Source organism: Lygodium microphyllum, chromosome 15, assembly GCF_053477565.2.
Source record: "Lygodium microphyllum isolate KBCC chromosome 15, Lygodium_microphyllum_v1.1.10, whole genome shotgun sequence".
NCBI classification, from domain to species: domain Eukaryota; kingdom Viridiplantae; phylum Streptophyta; class Polypodiopsida; order Schizaeales; family Lygodiaceae; genus Lygodium; species Lygodium microphyllum.
This window is the reverse complement of record NC_141149.1, coordinates 20,542,709-20,565,399: the sequence shown is the minus strand read 5'-3', so window position 1 is coordinate 20,565,399 and position 22,691 is coordinate 20,542,709. Positions and strand designations below refer to the sequence as shown.

General features: G+C 42.6%; 1 protein-coding gene across 2 annotated transcripts in view; it reads right to left on the bottom strand.

The window, feature by feature from the left end:
• Positions 1-19,455, bottom strand: part of LOC148024324 (acyl-CoA) — a 138,367-nt gene extending 118,912 nt beyond the window's left edge. The window contains exon 1 of one of the 2 annotated variants that reach the window (XM_087693942.1): positions 19,301-19,455. In XM_087693942.1, coding sequence (XP_087550068.1) covers positions 19,301-19,372 — 72 coding nt within the window. In that variant the 5' untranslated portion in view covers positions 19,373-19,455. The remainder of the gene's footprint in view (positions 1-19,300) is intronic. The other variant, XM_087693943.1, reaches the window with a different exon arrangement.
• Between the last annotated feature and the right edge of the window lie 3,236 nt (positions 19,456-22,691).

The window sequence follows — 22,691 nt, the reverse complement described above, 5'->3', positions numbered from 1 at the left end:
GTGGCCACCATCGCCTACATCCAGTAGCAAGGCTCTACCAACGGAATGCCTGACGAGGTGGGGAGGAAGGTGAGATAGATGCATGAAGTGCAACTGGATCGGAACTTGTGGACCAATCAACCAATCCTTCAGGAGTAGAGAAGGATGGCCACTGAGGCTCTCCGGGTGCCACATGTCTAGCAGTCACTGTGGGGGCTGGAGGAGTAGATGGGGTAGCAGCGGAAGGTGTAGCCCCACTGGACTGTGAAGTTGCAGCAGTCTGCTGAGGCTTTTTAGGTGGAAGACCTTGGGCCTTGGAGCGACACTCCTCATCCACATGGCCTGCTCTCTAGCAGTGTGTGGAAAACAAGTTTTTCTTAGGGAGTTGCTACTAGATAGGTCTTAATTCTTTAGTTCCATCGGAGAAAGAGGAGTCACCCTTTGATTGGCTTGCCTTCGCATCTAGCAAGTTCTTGCCCCTGGTGGTTTTCCCTCCCAAAGAAAAAGCAACCAACCCCCTCTGCTTTGAATAAGGCTGTGATGAGGATTTCTTGTGGACTTGATCATGCAGCCTTGCGTAACGCAAGAACTGGCACTCAAACTCGTAGAAGGTTGGCAATGGAGTTTGGGAGATGATATATTGAATGAAATTGAAGTATTTTACGCGCAACTTATTTAAGAAGAATGTAACTTGATCATCATCTGACTTTGGAGAGCCAGTAGTGGCGAACTCGGCAAGTAACCGCCTATAAGCAGCCAGCTTGACTTTCAAATCATCCCCTTCCTTAATAGAGAACTCTTAAAGCTCAAAGTCGAGATTGATGCACCAAGTACGATCACGAGCCGCATAGTGGTCGAGAAGGTGACTCCAATGCTCTGACACGAGCGGGAAGTGCTGCAACTGAGAGTGAAACTCAGGAAGCAATCCCTGTATCAGCTCAAAATTGGTTGTAGCATTGCGGACTCTCCATTGATGGATGTAGTCATAGTGAGCTAGTCGAGGGTCCGGCATAGGCTCTAGACCAATGACGAGGTGCCAAAGACCCTGAGACTCAAGCACTTGTTGTATGAAATTTGACCAAGTAGTGAAATTTAATCCGTTAAAACGTATCTTATCAGTGAAGGCATTCTTGGCCGTTGCAACAGGAGTGGTAGTGCTCGGAGATGGATAGTGTGAAAAAGTGTAGTGGGGATAGGATGGGGGAGTGGAGTACACTTGGGAATGGGCCCCAGAGTGCCCACCAGGCATGTGGGTAGTGTGCAAGGTGCATCCATAGGTAGAGATAGGCTGACTAGGCATGGGCATGGTAGCCACATGAGGAATCCAAGGAGGTGGGATGGGAACACGGGTAGCACAAGATGGGAATCCCTACGTAGGTGTAACCCAAGGAGAGTGTGAAGATGCACCATAAGCTGAGGATGGAAACCCCTGCGTATAAGTGGTCATAGGAGATGTGAAGCTGGGGATAGTGAGGGGGATGCCCATCACAGTCGACCTAGGAATTATAGGTGCGCTCATTTGCTGAAAGGTGAGAGGCACTGTGTTAAAGGGTGGCATTTCCCCTAACGAAGTACCATGGTGCAAAAAGGTAGAGAATGGGGTGGAGAAGGAAAAGGTGCTAGGAGTGGAGATAGTAGATCCAACCCCTAGGGTGTGTGATACAGATGTGGAGTATAATCCAAGATTTTGGAAAGATGATGAGAGATGATCAAGGTGTGATATTGAAGAGGGTGGGATGGGAGAGAAGTGAGACGTGTGTGTGATATGCTCAAATGAAACAAAAGCTGCAGATGTACCTTAATTCCGTCTGCTTCATGAGCCTCCTCTATTGAAGTTCACATACGCAAAGCCATCCGGATCCTATACCTCAAAAGAAGAAACAGGCGAGGGTTTTGATTCATGTAACACAAAAGAATTGTACAAACCTGACATTGGACGTGGCGGAGATGATGAAGATGGATCGCCAGACATTCCGAATGTCGTATGTCCTCCATGATCGGAGAGGTGGCCAGCCTCACCCACCGGTCCGAATGTGGTAGCAAAACTGGTAGGAGAGGTGTAAACATCACCGTACTTGTTGCGATAGTACTCCTCAAAGTCCTCCTCTGTCATGTTAGTGAAATCTGGTGAAGATGGAATGTCATCCTCCTCACCGAGTCCATAATGCCCTCTCAGGGCCTCCAATGATGGAGAAGCCTGATAAGACATCATAGGAGCTGGAGAAGAAGGTGTCTGGGACATTGTGATTCGGTTACGAGTCGTATTGTGTGCCTTGCACAAAGACTAGCTCTCAACAATATCCGCAGGATACTCTTTACAAAAGCACCGGCTCTGATACCATGTTAAGAAGAGTGCTAGGTTTTGCACTGAGGACACATAGAGTGTACGACCACAACAGAAACACAAAGACACAGACACAGACACAGAGGTCAAAACTTAAAACCCAAGCCCTAAACGCAAAACTCAAAACTCAAACACAAAAACTCAAACACGAACAGAAGAAGGGAGAGAGAAAACCCAACTCTGAAGTGAATGAATGCTGTAAATGAATGTAAGAGTGTACAGTGTGCTCAAGGGCAGAGCAATGTTGGAGTCTGACGTCCACCGAAGACGGATCCCAAGTCTGTGGCCACCAGTCGGAGCGTAGGAGTGTTGAATAGTGAATGGCAGCAGGCCGGTCACCAAAACGCAGGAGTCTAGAGGCTGGAAACAGGTAAACGCAGCAGTGTACCACCAATCGGGGGCTGGAAACTGTGCACAGTCTACTGTAAATAGCAGGGTGAAACAGTGTCTGAGACAGCAACAATTTCAGCTTGTTGTCCATGGTCTAAGCCTTGTCCAAGGTTAGGCATTGCATTTCCTTCATTCCCATGTGAATGTTCATACTGAGAGGCATCATCACTGCTTGAGTCCATCTTACTGTATAGAGACATATTGCTATAATTTCTCAGCTGAGAATAAGCACTAGCACAAAGCTTTAGATTGCAATCAAGTGCCTTGGGCCCACCAAATCAAGGGATTGAGTGGTAATCCCAAAGATGGAACCATGAAACCAGTCTTCCTCCTCGAATAGGGTGGTAAATGTTGGGTGTAAAGGCCCTTTACGCGCTCTCCCGTATATAAATTACTTCACACATGTGAACCCACCCTAACAAGTGTAAGTGTACCGTACCCTAAGTATACATACATTCTTTTATTCTTTGTGTGTACCACACTGGTACACACCTATCTAACAACTCACTCTCACTCTATCACTGTCAAACACTATTCAGCTCTGAGTTATTAAACTCCTTGATTACTGTGTCTGCTCTCAGCTCTCTTTCTCTTTCTGCTTTCTCTTTGCCTGTGCAAACTCGTATCAGAGCCAATGGCTCACGCAAGCCGTTGAGGAGTAGACGAGCAGGCATTAGGTCGACTGACTGGTCGGGCGTAACGTGCAAGTGACAAGTTGGGTATAGGCATAACGGGGACTGACGACCGACAAGTGACTGCTGCACAACGCAGCTGCACAACAAGGCTAGAGGCAACTGCCGCGTGACGAGCGACAGGGTATTCGGCTATACGAATGACAGGCAGAGGCAAAAGGTCAACGGGCCATTTTTTCTCTTTAATTTACTTCATCTTATTTTCCCCTCTCTACCAAGTGTTCACACATACAAGCACAGAGTACAAATCTATGCAAATCTGTCTCTTAAAATTTGGGGCTTTTCCCAAATTTGGTACCTGACACATATTACAGTGACCTCTGGACCGTAAATTGCAAACATTGAGTGCACAAGCCTCATAATTTTTTGGGGATTCTCAAATGCAAGTGAAATTTTTGCTTGGATGAGTCAATTTCTTGGAAATTGTGCATTGTTGGACCCCAAAATTGGCTTTTGCAGAAATCGTGAAATTTCTGCAACATTAGCCCGCACTTAATGCTCGGGAAGATGTATATATGTAATTGGAGCAAATTCACTGCAGAAATTTTGGGGCTTTTCACATTGATGATGTATTTTTGAGTCGTTTTGAGACTGGATAGTGAAATTTGCAGCAGATTCACTGCCGAGTGGAAGTCTTTAGAGTTTTGGATGCTTCAAATGTTGAAAAGGGCAGCTTCTCTTGGTACATGTATTGCTAAATACTCATTATGAAGTGAAATAGTGGTAAGTACAGCATTTGGCTCATTGCATATGGGAATTTTGGTGATGTACCACTGAAGTGGGAGCTATTCTTAATGTAAATGTATCAAATTTGATTCGTGCATATGCTGTAATCAATACTTGAGACTGAAATTTGCAGGTAAACATCTGCTTTTTGGACACTTTGGAAGTACAAGAGTGTGTATTTGCTGTTACAATTCAGAAACCTTGCTATTGGTTGAAAGCATTCAGCCCTTTATTGCAGTTGTGTATTGTTGAAGATGGCTGGCATTGAATCTACATCTGACACAAAGAATCTCTTTGAGATTCGTAAATTTGAGGGAAATGGTTTTGATCTTTGGAAAGATAGTATGCAGGGTATACTCTTTCTAAAGGATTGTGATGATGCTTTAGAAGAACATAAGCCTCTTGCTTTATCAGATGAGAATTGGGCTAAAATGAATAAAAAGGCCATTACTTACATTAAAATGGCTGTCACATATGATATCTTGGTTGATATAAAGGGGCTTGATATTGCCTATGGAAAATACAACTCCTGTCAATTAGGTACATCTCATGCGGAAGTTGGTCAACTTGAAGCTTGATGAGTCCAAATCTACCTCAGAGTATTTGAATGCTTTCACTCGTATTTTGAGTAAGTTACAGGATGCAGGTTTGCCAGCCTTTGATCCTAAATTGAGGGCTATATTCTTGCTCATGACCTTGCCCGATTCATGGGAAGCATTGGTTGTGTCATTGAGCAATAACCCCAACTTGACATTTGATGGTGTGCATGATTCTATTCTGAATGAACAGATTAGATACAAGACAAGTGGGGAAAACAATGGATCAGCCTACAATGTAAGAGAAAGACCTCAAAAAAGGTATAATGCTACAAATAAAAAACAAAAATCACAGCAAAAGCAAGGAAAAACAGCAAGATGTAACTTGTTATCAATGTGGTCGCAAAGGGCATAAAAAGCCCAATTGTAGGTACTTTAAAAAGGAACAAGAACGTAAGAAGCAAGCTAATGCAAAAGGCAAGAAGAATGACAAGGATGGCAGCTCTACCCATAAAGAAATAGAAAAAGAAAATGTGGTATCTAGTGTTGTTATTGAGGAAATAGAAGATGATAAAGATACTGATTTGCTGGTTGCATTTTCAGATCCGCTTGCTATGACAGTGGGGGACATATATATCACTAAAACAGATGTGATAGATACCTTGTTGGCAACTCATGATGGTTTGTCACAATCGTGGATTATTGACAGTGGTGCTTCTTTTCATGTAACTCAATCTCTGGAGTGTTTTTCTACTTATGCAGAAGGTAAACTTGGAAAAGTCTACCTTGGCAACAATCATACATGTGATATTGAAGGAATGGGCACCATATACCTGGCTCTAGAAAATGGTCAGAAATTGATTCTTCATAATGTTAGGCATGTTGTTGGTATCAAGAAGAGCTTGCTTTCTATTGGGCAGCTAGACAGCAAAGGTTACTTCACTACTTTTGGTGGTGGTATGTGGAAAATACAAAAAGGATCTATGCTAGTCACTAGAGGTGGTAAAAAGAGAACTCTATATTATCTCTAGTACAAGGCACTTCCTGGAAAGTTTATTGCAGTTGCTAAAGTACAGTCACACATGGAGTTATGGCACAAGCGTCTTGGACATATGAGTCAAAAGGGTTTACAGGCATCTCTTCACTTGGAAGAGTTGATGTGAAAAGCTCAAAGCTTGACTTTTATGATAATTGTATTTTTGGTAAACATGTAAAGAGTCCCTACTCTCATGGAGCCTCTAGGAAGGCAAGTATCTTGGATTTAGTCCATTCTGATGTTTGCACCATGCCAATAAAAACTCATAGTGATTTCCGTTATTTTGTGTCTTTTATTGATGACCATTCTAGGAAGCTATGGGTCTACTTGCTTAAGCAAAAACCTGATTAAGCACTATTTACAGCAATTAACAAATTCACAAAAATGAAATGTACACTTTACCATATAATCTTGAACATTGGAAACCCTGTTGGCCCCAAAACTCGTGCCCCTTTTGGTATTTATTTAACTTAATTGAAGAAGTTGATGTATAAAGGGATTCTCCCAATCCCTTTCAGTATTCCAACTCCCCTTACTGTCCAAAATGACCAGCAAATCTTCCATCTAATTTGCCCCTTGATTCAGGCATTCAATTGGCCGGCACTTGCATTGATGGAGATGGAAAATGCCCCAAATTCATTGATTTGCTGGTCCCTCCATCCTCAATTCGACTGAAAACAGTTTCAGCCCTATTGAATCCAAGTCTTGGAGCTTCCAATTTTTGGCACACTTCCCGAGGCTGCTGCTAAACCCTTGTTTCTGTCTACAGATTAGGATTTACAGCAGCAAAGAAATCTAAAATTTCTCAACCTTTCTGTGAAATCAATGCTGTAATCTTCAAAGCAAGGCTATAGAAAGGCTGGGAGATAAGAGAGAATGCTGAGGAGAGAGAAAATTCAGACTTTCTTCGCAAAGAATTGAAGAAAATCTGACATTTACTGCTGCTGCCCTATCTCAACAACTTGTAGATGCAAAGAACTCAAAAAATTAGTCATTTACTGTTGTTGCCCTGTCTCAACAGCTTGTAGATGTTGTCACCTGCTATTGATTGGTCTTCTCCTACCCTTGGCTGCCTCAAAAGGTCCTCCAATGGCTGCAAATCAAACCAACAACATCTCCTCCTCCTCTCTTGCACACTAAATACACTAAAATGCCTCTCTCCAACATCTAAAGACATTTTTCAAACTTGCATGGGCATTTTTGACAAGTGGTAGCCTTTCCAAATGGTTTTTTCAGTATTATCCATAATTAAACATTAATTTTCAGTCTTTAAATACTGAAAATTAATCTAATAATTATTTTGGTGCCGTGAAAAATAATCTCACTGGCCAATAATTAAATTGGCTAGGCAACTTCCATTCCCAAGTGTCTCTACACCATCTTTGACCATCAAATTGACATTAAGTACCATTAAACGCCACTTCTCTAGTATCACCAAACTGACACTTATGGCCAAATGAATGACCTAGGCCAACAACTGGCACCACATACCACCAAGTATCTATGCAACATAACATATAGCAACTTTTGCCTTTGGCATTTCGTGATTTCCTCGGGTCTTGAGCTTGTAAATTTACTCTAACCCCAATTGCGCCTCATATGTGCAACATTTACTTAACCATGTGATCAAAAATTAATCCATATGTTAAGTGAGGTTTCAAAAATACATGTTCTCATGATACTATGCATATACCTACTCACCTGAGATACTGCATACTCAATGTCAGGGCATGTGTTACACAAATAAATAAGACAACCAACAATTTGGCTGTAAATTGCAACATCAGACATCTCTTCACCATCATGTATAGACAGCTTTAGGCCTAGCTCCATAGAAGTGCACATAGATTTGCAATCTTGCATGGTAAACCTATGTAAAAGCTTATCCACAAACTGTGACTGTGACACCATGATGCCATGCTGATTTTGGGTAAATTGAATACCCAAATAGTAGTGTAGTTAGCCCATATCTAAGTAGCAAATGAATGTTTCAATTCCGCCTTGAAATCTGCAATTTTATCATCTTTAGGTCCGGTAAGCAACATGTCATCCACATAAAGAATGATAATCAACAAGTCCCCTTTTCATTCTTAATGTATAGAATGAGAGTAGTTGGACTATTTGTGAATCCTTTGCTAGCCAAATACACATCAATTTTAGAGAACCATGCACGAGGAGCCTATTTGAGACCATAAAGAGCCTTATGTGATTTGCAGACCATGTGCTATTTTTCGTTAACCACAAACAGTGGAGGTTGTGAAACATAAACATCCTCATATGGATCTCCATTCAAAAATGTTGTATTTATGTCCAGCTGATGTACTTTCCAACCATAATTTGCAGCCATAGCAATGACACATCTCACTATACTCATACGGAATGTAGGAGCAAAGGTTTCCTCATAATCTATACCCTTTTTCTATGCATAGCCTTTTGCTACCAATTGTGCCTTGTACCTATTAATAGTAGCATTAGCCTTGCATTTGAGTTTAAAAACCCATTTTGTGCCAATAGCCTTTTAACTAGGTGGTAAGTCCATAAGATCCCTTATAGAGTTAGTGGCAATAGAGTCTAACTCTTCCTACATGGCTTGCATCCAATATACATCTTGCTGAGTTTCATCCAAGAAAGTAGGCTTATCATCATCTAAGAGTAAGCTCACAAACACATCCTCATCACAAACTTCATCTACTTCCCAAAAATCGCTAATTGTGCCCTTGTTGCATCATGTGCTACATGTCTAATAGCCATTCTAGTGCGCTAAGGTTAGGGAGTATCCATTCTACTCTTTTAGAGAGTTTGTAGCAACCATCTAGGGACCGTTTTAGCTGCATTTACAACAACCCTTTCATGTTGTACTACATCTTCTGTCAGATGGGAGAGGATCGAGGTGCAGCTGAAGTGCAGTAGACAATGTGAGAGTGAGAGACAGAGTTGAGCACGACACCCAATGCAATAGTACTGAATAGAGTGTAAGCTGAAAGTACAAATGATAACCCTTATACCTTAGGGTTATAAGGGGCTGTTCACACCCGAACACAGTAAGTGCCCGTAAGTGTGCACCACAAGCACATATAAAATAGTACACATAATCTGGGGGAAAAAACCTCTCCTACCGAGAGTAAAAAGTGCCCCAGTGTCCTAGTGATCACCCGCACACTCCCATATGAGCGTAGGCGTAAGTAAGGCGTGTGAGATACCCAACAAACCCCCCTGGAGTGAAGAGTGATCAAGTGTACAAGGATCATCCACCACCAAAGGGCGTCAAATTCAAAGCATCGCGAAATGCTTCAAATTTGTCTCGTGGAAGAGCTTTGGTGAAGATGTCTGCCACATTGCTGGTGGTAGGACAGTAGACAAGGCTGATATCACCTGCATGTAGCCTCTCTCTGACAAAGTGGTAGTGAATCTCTATGTGTTTCGTGCGAGCATGAAACACAGGGTTCCGTGCCACTGCAATGGCACTCTGACTGTCAGTATATAAAGGAGTAGGCTCCGTAACAGATACATCCAAATCAGCAAGTAAGCGTCTAAGCCATACGCACTCAACTGCAGTAGTGAAGGCTGCCTTGTACTCAGCTTCACATGACGACGTGGCAACAGTGGATTGTTTCTTGCTAAGCCAAGAAATGCATGACAAGCCAAGAAAGAAACAATTGCCACTAGTGGAGTGACGAGTATCAAAATCACCAGCCCAATCAGAGTCACTGTAAGCATGTAACTGCAGTGGTCCCCCCTTGGCATAAAGTAATCCAAGAGCTCTAGTACCCTGCAAGTAACGAAACACACGCTTCACAGCTTGCCAATGCGACATACGAGGCTGATGCATGTACCTGCTCAAAACTGAAACGGCAAACTGTATGTCTGGCCGAGTGTGGCATAGATAGATGAGACATCCCACTGCTGGAGCATAAGTATGGATATCAAACAAATCACTGTCATCATGTAATGACAGTTTGAGCCCAGGTTCCATGGGTGTACAAACTGGCTTGCAATCCTGTAAGCCAAACTTCTCAAGAAGTTGCCCAATGTACCTTGACTGACATAATCCAATGCCTCTAGCATCATGTACAAACTGGATGCCCAAGTAATAGTGCAAAATACCCAAGTCAAACATGTCAAAAGTTTGCTGTAAATTATTTTTGAATGCTGAAATCTGATCAGCACGTGTTCCAGTGAGCAAAAGGTCGTCTACATATAGACACAAAATCAGCATGGATCCCCCCTCTTTATGTACATAAAGGGTAGACTCAGATGGGCTGTTTACAAACCCCTGACTAAGCAAGAAGGCATCTATCTTTGCGTACCAAGCTCGTGGAGCTTGTTTCAAACCATATAGAGCTTTTTTCAGCTTGCATACTAAATTTTCTGAGCCTTCAACTGCAAAACCAATGGGCTGCTGTACATACACTTCTTCCTGAAGTTCCCCATGTAAGAATGCAGTCTTTATATCCAGCTGATGCACTTTCCAACCAAAATGTGCAGCCAAGGCAATCATAGACCGAATGGTCGTCATACGGGAGGTAGGAGCAAAGGTCTCCTCATAGTCAATGCCCTTTTTCTGTGCGTAGCCTTTAGCTACCAGCCGTGCCTTGTACTTATCTATGGATCCATCTGCATTCCTTTTCAATTTGTAGACCCATTTCGTACCAATGGCACGCTTGCCAACTGGCAAAGACACCAAATCCCAAGTATGATTCTTATGAATAGAATCCAATTCAGCTTGCATGGCTACCATCCAATGCACAGTATGTCGTGCATCCTCAAAACATTCAGGCTCCTCATTATCATGAGTACATGCTGCCATAACAAACTCCATGGAATGTGCTGAATCATGCAGTCGAGTTTGCCTTCGAGTACGACCAGCCAAGGGTGTTTCCAAATGACTATCTCTCATAGTCTGCGTGTACCATCTAGGCACCTGTCTTGCTTCCTGACTGTGTACAAGTTCCTGCTGAATTTCAGTTTCAGCAATGTGCTGATTTACTGCATGTTCCATAGGAGCAGCTGGCTGAACATTAGGTTCATTTGCTGAAGTACCAGCTGAATCACCAAATGTGATGGGCAGCAGCCCTTCAAAGACATCACGGGCAGCCTGATATGTATCAAAACCAGCCAAGGATAATTCTGATTTTTCATCAAATACAACATCCCTGCTGACAAAAACCTTCTTGGTCACGGGATCATAAAGTCTGTAGCCTTTGCTTTCGCTGCTATATCCCATAAAGATGCATTTTACAGCCTTGTTGTCCAACTTCTTTCGAAGTACCTGTGGAATATGGGCATATGCAAGACACCCAAAAGTACGGAAGTGGCCAACAGAAGGTTTGCGGCTGTGCCAAGCCTCAAAAGGTGTGACTGTTTTCAAGGCCTTGGTAGGGCATCTGTTCAAAATGTGGCAAGCGCACATGACGGCTTCCATCCAAAAACTATGAGGCAAACTCTTTGCCTTCAGCATACATCTGGCCATCTCCATGAGTGACCGATTTTTCCTCTCTGCTACCCCATTCTGCTGTGGAGTATATGCAATAGTGTACTGATGGATAATGCCCTTCTGCTGCAAATAAGAATTCAGCATAGAGGACATGTATTCCCCCCCTCGGTCCGAACGGAGAGTCTTAATCTTGCAACCAGACTGAGTTTCCACAAGTGCACTGAAAGCCAAAAATGCATCATACACTTCTGACTTCTTTTTCAAGCAGTAGACCCAGCACAAACGTGTAAAGTCATCAATAAATGTTACAAAATAGTAACAACCACCCAATGACTGTGTCTGCATGGGCCCACAAACATCCGAATGCACAAGCTGCAATCTGGCTGTTGCTCTAAAAGCAACATCACGGGGAAAAGAGAAACGATGCATTTTCCCCAAAATGCAACCCTCGCATAAATGCTCAGGAGGTCTCTCCAAGAGAGGTAATCCTTCCAACATCTGAGTACGCTGTAATAGCATCAAGCTGCCATAGTTTACATGCCCCAAACGAGCATGCCATAACTCTGCCTCTAACATAGCAAGAGTAAGAGTGGATGTCAAATATGCAGACTGATCTACCGAAAGAGCATCCAACTCATATAACCCATGACACAAAGAACCTGTCAAGACCAATGTCATGTGTTCCTTGTCACGGACCATGCAACGGTCATCATCAAAGGTTACCTGCAAACCACAACGTGCCATAGAAGAAATGGAAAGCAGATTCTTCTTAATGCCAGGCACATACAAAGCATCCTGTAGGCGGAGAATAGAGCCATCAATGGCTGTAAGCTGAATCTCCCCAATACCACGAACAGGGTATGATGCATTATTAGCACACTGAACAGACTTCCCAACGAGAGGTGCACCAAGAGAAGCAAACAAATCTGTACGAGATGTGATATGCCGTGAAGCACCACTGTCAAAGAACCAAGTGTCAGCATCTTCTGTAGAGCTAAATGCTCTAGCAGCCCAAGAGACATCATAACTGCAAGTGTAAAAACAATAGTCCCTGTCTGCAACAAAGGACGCGGACTCACTAGCAGTGGAAGGAGCTACAGAAACAGACATCCCTGACTCCTTCTTCTTCTCTTTGGCGATGCGCTTCCTGCACTCAGTGATGTAGTGGCCAGGCTTCTTGCAGTAATGGCATTTTCCTTTCTTGGCTTGCGTGCCCCCCTGTTTCTGACTTGTCTGTGAAGTGTTATTACTACCAGAACTCTGCGAAGCATTTTTCCCTTGGCTGTTTTTACCTTTCTGCCTTGACATAAAAGCCTGCTCAGAGGCTATACCATCCACACCACTGTTCCGTCTAGTTTGTTCCTCCTCTAGAAGCAAACTGACAAGCTGAATGAAAGTGATGGGCTCTTTCGAAATCCTCATAGTGAGGTTCAAGGCAGTATGAAAAGCCAAGTAAGAGGGAGGCAGTGAATTCAATGTTGTAGAAATCAGCTGCGCATCTGAGTAGTACTCATCCACATTCATGAGTTGCTCCCGCAAGTCCTGAATTTTGTTGAGATGATCCTGCATAGAATCACCCTCATTCATCTTTAGAGTCTCTAGCTCTTTCTTCAAGAAAGAGATGCGAGTCTCATTCTTTCCTGCAAACATTTGCTCCAATATCAACCAAGCTTCTTGTGAAGAAGCTGCTGAACGAATATGAGGAATGATAGAACGCTGAACTGCCAATGCAATCAGCGACATAGCCTGTGCATCCCGTGTATCCCAAGTTTTCTGAGCTGCAGTTCTTGGGGGAAGTGGCTGAGCGGGCTGAGGTGGAGGGGGCTGAGGTTGCCCTCTTGCACGTCCTCCTGGAGGAGGAGTAGCGGGAGCCACAACTCCCGGTCGTGCTTCCTCTCCACTGACATAATCCCACAAATTTTTTGCCACTAATACATTCTTCATCATAAAAGACCAAAGGGAATAATTGTTCCCATCCAATCGGTCTTCCTTGGACACATAGGTGAATACATCTCCTCCCTGATTTGCCATTATTTCCCAAAAGGCAATAGAGCAATGTCAATGCAGTACGGGCTGGAAATCTGCAAATTTCCAGAAATTGCAGCAAACACAAGTCTGCAATTAATGTGCAAAGGGTACTCTGTCACAAAAACTGTCACTGATGCACGCTTCCCAAGGTGCAATTAGTGCTCAGCAGCACTAAAACATCAAAAGCCCCAAAATTTTCTGCCCAAAATTTCTGTCACAAATGTCTGTTACAAAAGCCCCAAAATGTGCATTCAATGTGTCACAGACAGACACAGCACGTTTCCCAATGTGCAAACAGTGCAGTGCAACACTGTTATGAATAAATCCCCAAAATTTTGCCAAAATCTCTGTCAAAAACAGTCGGTCTGTGACTGTATCAACAGTTTAAATGCATCTGTCCTCCAAATACACAAAAGCCCCAAAATTTTCTGACCATTCAGTCAGAAATTTGCATGAAATTTACTTTTCCAGTAAATCTGTGCCAACTGCGTGTGAACCGCCGCTTCCAGAATTTTATTCTGGGCTGAAATAATAAAATTTTTGAAAATTTTACCTGGTCGTGTGGCAGAGTACTGACGTGGAGCAGGTCGTTTGACGGGCGGGCTGACTGGCTGACGTGGAGCTTTACAACGGCGGTAGGCAGATTGGCGGGCCGCGCGAATCTGAAGCGGGCAGGCAGGTCGTCTGACGGGCGGGGTAAGACTGTCGCGAGCAGGCGTTGACTCCGCCTGCACGAAACAGGGCGCTGGCGGACTGGTGGAGCTGCTCGCGAGCTGACGAACGACTGCTGACGGGCAGCTGCTGACGTGGACGACTGTAGTGAGAAGCCTGCGCTGACAAACGTCAGCACCTGCAGCTGACGCAATACGCCTGCTGGTGGCGCGCTGGGACAGGGCAGTGTTGCGTGTTGATTGTTGGAGCTGCGCGCAGGGCAGATGCAGAACAGAGGTGGCTCGAGTGCGGTCAGGACTGCACGTTGCAAGCAGAAGCTGAGCTCAGAGCTGAGCTCTGATACCAAATGTCAGATGGGAGAGGATCGAGGTGCAGCTGAAGTGCAGTAGACAGTGTGAGAGTGAGAGACAGAGTTGAGCACGACACCCAATGCAATAGTACTGAATAGAGTGTAAGCTGAAAGTACAAATGATAACCCTTATACCTTAGGGTTATAAGGGGCTGTTCACACCCGAACACAGTAAGTGCCCGTAAGTGTGCACCACAAGCACATATCAAATAGTACACATAATCTGGGGGAAAAAACCTCTCCTACCGAGAGTAAAAAGTGCCCCAGTGTCCTAGTGATCACCCGCACACTCCCATATGAGCGTAGGCGTAAGTAAGGCGTGTGAGATACCCAACATCTTCTACTACATAAGGCAATCCAAGACCAAATTCATGCTATTTGGGAAAAAGTGGTGCAGCAACAGCTTGCTGTGTTATGTCTATCCGACCATTTACAGCAGGCACAAACCCCAAAGAAAGTGGCAGAAAACCCTCAAAGGCATCAACAATGTCATAGGTGACTGGCATCTCAAACTAATCATGTGAAAATGCTGCATTTTCAGCGAATATAAGATACTAACTGACAAATACTTTCTTTGTACGTGGATCGTACAAAAGATGTTCCTTGCTATTTGAACTGTAGCCAATAAAAATACATTTTATAGCTTTGCCATTGAGCTTTCCACACGAAGCTCTTTCGAAACATGTGCATAGGCTATGCATCCAAATACCCAAAAGCAATCAACCTTGGGTTTCTTGCCATGCCAAGCTTCAAATGGTGTGATTCTCTTTAGTGCTTTGGTGGGTGCACGATTTAAGACATGATTTGCACACTCAAAGCCATCATGTCAAAACTTGTGTGGCAGCCCTTTGCTCTTAAGCATATAACAAATCATTTCCGTAAGTAACGGATTTTTCCTTTCAACAACTCCATTTTGCTAAGGTGTTACTCTAACACTAGCTTGATGTGTGATGCCATTTTCAAGCAAAAATGTCTCAAAAGCACGAGATATGAATCCCCCCCCTCCCCCCTTCTATCCATGCAAAGCACTTTCAAGCCAGTTTTAACCTCAAGCTTTGCAACAAGATTTTTAAAATGTTAGCAGATTAGTCAATTCATGGTTGAGTCTGTACTTGTGGTACAGCAGGTTGGACTTAGAGATTATTCACGCATTTTATTTGCCATTATTTATTGTGGTTTGGCATTATTTACAGCCAGTCGGCCAGCATTTAATGTTGGCCAACCAGTCATATTTTTGGCATTTATTTGCCCTATTTATTGTCAGGCTCCCTCCTCCTCATTCATTCATCACCTAACAGTTCTTGGGGAGAGAGAGCATGTGCCAGTGCCTCCACAGTCGGTGACTCAAATTGCTTCTGTACTGTCTCATGTCTTGGTATATGGATTCCATTTCCCAAGCATGCTTTTGAGTTCTCATCTGTATTGTGTTCAACATACTTCTGAGTTCTCATCTGTATTGTGTTTTTTTTTTCCCTTTCTCTTTCGTCTTGTATTTCAACAGTTTATTACAGCTTATGTTTACACTTTCATTGCTGCACCACTTCTAACATGGTATCAGATTTCAGGATTTGTGTTTCTGTTGTGTTTTCTTGCTGATTTCAGGCCTATTTTCACCCTTGCTAATCAGGCGGTTGCTGCTCCAACCAAGAGCCCGTGGTGCTTGCATTTTTTGCTGATGTTAGCATCCTACAGCCTGTGCATTCGTTTCAGCCTGCGTTTTGGTGTCTCAGTATCTCCTCCTGGCTGGGCGCTTGCATTATTAGGCCGTTTTTGCTGTTTTTGACAATTTTTGACTGATTTTTTGACTTTTTACAGTAGCTTTTGTCTTATTTTGGTCAGATTTTGGGTTATACTATATGTGAACTCTTGCTTTTTGTAGTCTGTGCTCATGATTTGGCTGTGTTCCCTCTCCAAATCCCTTCTTTTCTCTACTTTTCTAAATCCTCTACAGATGGCTCCTCCCTACACATCCACTGATGACAAGCTCCATGGCCCTGATTATTACACCTAGAGTGCGGTGATGAAGGTTTGGTTTATCCAGAAGCGGTTATGGTACGCGGTTGGCGGAGCTATGGCACATCCTCAATAGCCTTCTCCTTTTCCATCTAATTTTGATGAAGACAACCATGAGGAGGTAGTGCTTACATGGGATTCAGATGATGCCTGTGCTTATTCGGCATTACTTCGATGTATTTCCAAAGAAGTCCTACCGGCGGTCACCTCTTGTAGGACAGCTTCAGATGTATGGTTGAAGTTGCAGTTAATGTACAAGGCTCCTTCCACCATGAGGGCCGATACTCTCTATGGCCAGCTCCAGCAACTGAAGTTTGAACCCAAAGGTATGCTTCAATCATTCCTACTTCATATTATCCAACTCCAGGACCAGCTTCGCACTGTGCAATCTACCCTATCAAAGGCACATCTTGTTGGTACGGTACTCTACAAGCTTCCTCGGGAGTTTGATGGAGTGACGAATGCTTTACGAGCGCAAACATCTACGACTCCTATCAGTTTTCTTCATATGTCCTCGATGCTACTTGAGCATAAGGCTACTTTGCGACTACAGGGAAGGCTTCCGTCACATTATGGAGGTTCAAGTGAGGCTCTTGCCACTTCAGAGAGGGGTTTGAAGACAAAGAAGTCAAAGGCCCAATATTACCACTGTGGCAAGAAAGGTCATTTAAGGAAGGACTGCAAAGAGTTAGCAGCTTTCAGGAAGAAAAAGGAGCACAAGCCAAAGCGGGATGTGGACTCCTCCAACGAGTATCATCTGCCTCAAATTCCAACATTTGCAACCAGTCGGCCAACATTTAATGCTGATTGACCAATCATATTTTTAGCATTTATTTGCCCTATTTATTGTGAGGCTCCCTCCTCCTCATTCATTCATCACCTGACAGTTCTTGGGGAGAGGGAGCAAGTGTCAATGCCTCCACAACCGGTGACTCACATTGCTTCTATACTATCTCATGTCTTGGTATATGGATTCCATTTCCCGAGCATACTTCTGAGTTCTCATCTGTATTGTGTTTTTTCTTTTCCTTTCTCTTTTGTCTTGTATTTCAGCAGTTTATTACAGCTTATGTTTACGCTTCCATTGCTGCACCACTTCTGACATAAAATGCATAAACACATCAAATTTTGCTTTCAACCCATACACCCATATATACTATGTTGAGGTAACACACACTTTTAGCTTATTAGCATTTTTAAATGGCCCTAAAACACACTTAATTAATGAAAAACACAAATTTGGTGTGCGATTCAAGAGAATTGCAGTGATCCCCCAAAACCCTAATTTTTTAGGGCACCCTTCAACATCTATAAATAGACATGTTGCCCACTATTCAACCTCGTCCTTTTGTGCAGGTTTCTCAATCTACTGTGTAGATTTCAGCCATCAACCACCTATCATCCACTATCCAACCTTCATTGACCTTGCTGTTTAGAAATATCCATCTGCTACATTATCATAGCACATGATCAACCTGCATTTTCAACATCTGGTGCCAGGCGACAGACTGCTGCCATCTCCCCCACCAGGCAACTACTACAATACTTGTGTTTTTGCTGTCTAGCAGGCCGTCTACATCAATAAACATCCTTGTGTCCCTTTCATCTTCTTTGGCCTTCAACCACATCCAAGATGTGAGAGGGAATATTAGCAATCATGAGTGTCTAGCACAATTATCTCCTACCTGCGAGCCTCAACTTGAAAAAGATAGGGACATTAGAAGTTCTGACATTCAGTCTATCATGTGTTTTGATGGAGAAGGCAGCTCTTTCCAAAGCATGTATTTCTTTTTCAGTCGGATTTAGGAGTGTTCACACTAGTTGGTTATTTTCTGGCTCAATGTATACCTTTTTTAGTGGGTCTCAACTATGTTCACACTGGTCAAGATGGAGCAAGCAGCATTTATAATAAAGATCAATGTTTACCTAATTAATTTATTCATGATGAGCAATCAACCAACACATTTATGGCCTTCAAGAGAGCAAGTCGGCTAGTTTTGGCTAAGTTTGGCTATTTATAGCCAGCCTCCACACTTGGCAAATCGCTCACAAGTTCGTCCTCTGTAGGTTTTAGCACACCTTAATGTACCAGGACTATTCTCCTCCATCTTCTGATGCTACGATTTGTCGTCAACTTGATCTAGTGTCCTCATTGATGCCTTGGCCTACATGTAAGGACTCATCAATCCTCTTTGTATTAAACATTCTTTTGAGTTTAGTGGTGATTTTCTTCTTCCATTCTCTTCTTTCATTGGAGTCTTTCTCTTCCCTCCTCTCTCAATGTTCATGTTTCCTCTTTTGTTGCACACTCTCACATGTTCAAGTACCTTCTAAACCCTATAGCCTTTTCCTTTGAAAAAGTGTGCATGGAAGCCAAGTAATTAGGTTCATTAACGAGATCCAAATGGCACATCAAATTTCCACATGTAGTTTATATGTTCCTTTTTTCCTTATATCACATATGCTTGAGACCTAGAAAATCTTTGGTCACTATAGTTCCGAATGATATAATCAAAAATGGCAATATCCCCAATCAGTTGTTTCCTCTCAAATAATGTTGCTTCAGTTCCCCCTCGCACGTACCAACAAATAGATATAGCACTCTCCCGAGTGTACCAACATATAAGTGCACTAGCCTGTAATAGGATATGCCAACCTTCTCGTCGTAAGTCCTTGAGGGCATTGTGTCCTCTCTCTCTCACAGGCGAAATCACACGTATCTACACATCTAGAAGATAGTTGCAACATGCTCCAACATATCTCGTATCCACTGAGGCAAACAAAAATGTTATCATGGCAGATAATCTTAAAGCACAACATCCCTCCATTCGCAAGCCTACACTTGCGTGAGTCAGAAACGCATTGTAAATAATCCTGCTAGTTGCAAATATCCGACACACGAACGTGTCGTTGCTGGCTGCAAATAATCCTGAGGCCTGAACATGAGGGGCTGATAAGTACCGGAAGATAGCCATTAAAATCGGGACTCATTACAGGAACAGACGATCAAAAGAGGAGTTCGCACGCACGCGCACACACACACACACACACACTCTCTCTCTCTCTCTCTCTCTCTCTCAGAGAGGAAGATGAACTCATACAGGTGCAAATGGCTGGTAAATGGCGCGCTGCTGTGCGGCCGCTGATCCTGCCGTAGCCCAGCGCATCGCCATAGCCGCCACCTTGTTCTGGTGATCTCCACGAACGTGGAAAGTGTCTTAGCCACATATATTTGCCAGCATCATTTCAACTTTGAAAGAGCTTGATTAATTTTGAATTAAGGGCAGTGTTATTGTAATAAGATCGATAATTTCCTGTGGAATACCGTATTCCCTCTAGTATTCACAAAAATCTCACTCTCTCTCTCTCTCTCTCTCTCTCTCTCTCTCTCTCTCTCTCTATGGGAGACTTGGATGACTTTTTAGGGATTTCTTATATGTTTTTGTCTTTTCATATTTCCTTAATCATAGGTTTCTATCGATTTTTTTCACTTCTAGTCATATTCTAATTATACTCTATGTTGAGATACAACCTCAATCGTACTTTATGATTAGGCCTCATAGGTTCTTAATAGATCTCTCTCCTTTTTTTTCTTTTTAGTAAAGAGTAATTATATTAATTATGATAGAAGAGTACAAATGTCACAAAGAACTAAGAATATGACAAAACTGCTGGAAGGAAACTCTCACATGCCAAGGGACTAAATTTGTTGGGGTAAAGGCCAATGGCCTATAGCTGGGCGAGCACCCCTCATATATGTATACACTATACAATCATATATAAGTGAAAATAACAAAGAATAAGGGGACCATTCTTTTTGTATCCACTTAACTCTATTGTGTTCTTCTCTCTCTCGACCCTGTTGCAGTTTATAGCTTCTCTCATCCCACCATTGCTTCCCTCTCAACTAATATCTCAGAAACATTCAGTGTTCATGGGAGCTCGTGCTTTGAGCCAAGAGAGCAAGGAGTGAAGCTTTGTCATGAAGGCCAAGGATTTAAGCTTTTTCTTCAACATTGATGCTTGGTGCCCACATCTTGCTAAAGTATTATTCTCATCACCATGATCTAGAATTTAGCCAATAGCCCAATTTGCCATTAATTTGAGCCAGTAATGGCTAGGATTAAAGCAAAAACAACTTGCCTTTGGATCTTTGTACATGGTTTTTATATATGTAAGCATAAGACTTGATTAAGCAGGGCGCAACTTACCTCTTAGAAGTAGACAACATGCTTGTTGCAAGCAAATGGTTTAAGGAAAGGGCCCAAGATGGAGCCTTAAGTAGAGGCTCTACTTATGTCTATAATAGAAAAAAGAAAAGAGGCATAGACTTGATTATTTGTTAAGATCCTGATGTCTATGGACTGATGTTTTTGGATTGTACTATTAGTTCCTTGTTTGAGAGTTGGGACAATTTCATGACTACCACTAGTAACTTGACACTCACAAATGGTCTTATGAGTGCTTGTGCGGACAACAACTTACTTGCTAAGGAGGTGAACAAAAAGAATAATGCAAAGTCAAAGAGCTCCATTGTAGTTATAGTGTGAGGATGGTCAAATACCAAGGGAGAACTCTCATGAGAGAGGCAAGTCACGTAGCAAAAAGAATGAAGAATGCTTGTTTTGTAATAAGAAGAGACATGTAAAAAAAGATTGATACAAGTGAAAGAGTAAGAAAAATGGTAAAAAGATAGATAAGAATGATGGCGATAACGAACAAAAAAGCAAGGCAAAGATAGAGGAGATAACTGCATATAATAGTGACAATTGTGATATTTTGCATCTCTTTGGGTGATGTACTCTTGATTGCCATGGATGATGGCATGTCTTAGAACTAGCTTCTAGATTCTAAAGCATGGTTTCATGTCACCCCACAAATGAAGTGGTTCTATACTTATGATATTGGAAAGAGAGGATATGTTTGCCTTGACTCCTTTTCCTACTCGGGATTGAGGCCCCATAATAGGGAAGCACTTGGGTAGGTATTCCCGCTTTCAGAAGGCTTTGAAAGGCTTAGTACTTGCAACTTTAAGCTTGCTTAAAGGTAGTAGCCTGTGGAAGTTCTTCATTGAAAGAGAATGCCTTAAAGATCTTCTTTCAAGGCCGCGCCAACGATTCCAAAGCTTGGAATAAAGGCAATAGCCTATGGGATTCCCTTTGAAGGCTCCTAAAGTTTAGGGATTCCAACTTTTTTTCAAGGGCTTAGGCTAGGTATTCTAGCTTCTTGGGCAAGAAGGGCAGGGCTAGTCTAATCGTTGATTCTTATAGCACTAAAGAACTTATTGTTTGAAAAATGCCATAAAACGCAAAAACGTTAGTCATAGAACACAAGAACGACAAGGTGTTGGGAAAGCAGCATTTCCTGGAATGCAAAAATGACAAGGTGCTTAAAAAGCTAATTATGCTTGCTTTTATCATGCTCACATCCATTATGCTTGGTAATAACTATGAATGCAATATTGTTAGCATTGGGGATATACACTTATCAATGCTAAATGATTCTTATTTTGTCTTGCAAAATGTATTATATATTTCAAACTTGAACCATAAGCTGCTTATTGGTACTTTCAACTTGTCCATTGGCTTGCGGATTATAGTGTTGAGATGGCAATCTCAACATGTGCAGACATTGATGCTGATGGACCGCCTGGCTAGATGGGTCTGCACGTCTACACTTAGCACATTGGTGGTCATTATGATACTCACATGGCCATTGACTTATCACTTATTATATTTAGTTTGTTACACCTACCTACAGCTGGCAAAGATATAGTGCCAGTCGATTAGTGTAGTCAGTTATGCACTGTTTGACTTAGTAGGCCACTTTTCTTTATGTTGTATCTTATCTATACTTTGTGTGCATTGTATAGTGTGTGGAAGAAGAAGAAGAAACCATCAAGAAAACGTTTTGGCCTCCATCTCTCTTCTTGTGTTCTTGAGTGAGCTTCCTCTTGTGTATACAGTGTGTGTTTGGCGTAGCAGCTCAAGCAAGTCCCCCCTCCACACGATTTTTGACATATAGGGGGTCGTCTTATTATGCTTAATTTTCCATGCTTCAGATGCAAAAATTTGAATCAAATCCATGGAATATTATTTTAGTGCTGCTAGAATTGTCCCAACTAACCAAGCCATGATAGCTAAGCTAAAATTAATTGACGAAGCTCGACTCTGGATTCTTGGTTATTGTAGGTAAATGTAGTACATCATGCAAGCTCTTTTTCTTGCCATCAGGCACATCAATAACCGGAATAGTTCTTGTGTGGTGAATGTCATGTTGAGTGTCATTCCCAGTACACACATAACCATGTGAACCTCCAACCATCTCATCAAACCATTATCCATGGGGTGTTATATTATTTGAAGCCCCTGAATCAATATACCATCTCTGATCTCTGTTCTACCTAGATGAATTCTTAGACACATGTTGCATGGCAAACACTCTGTCAACCTGCTCATCATTAGCATCGCTAGAAGATGCATAGTGCCCATG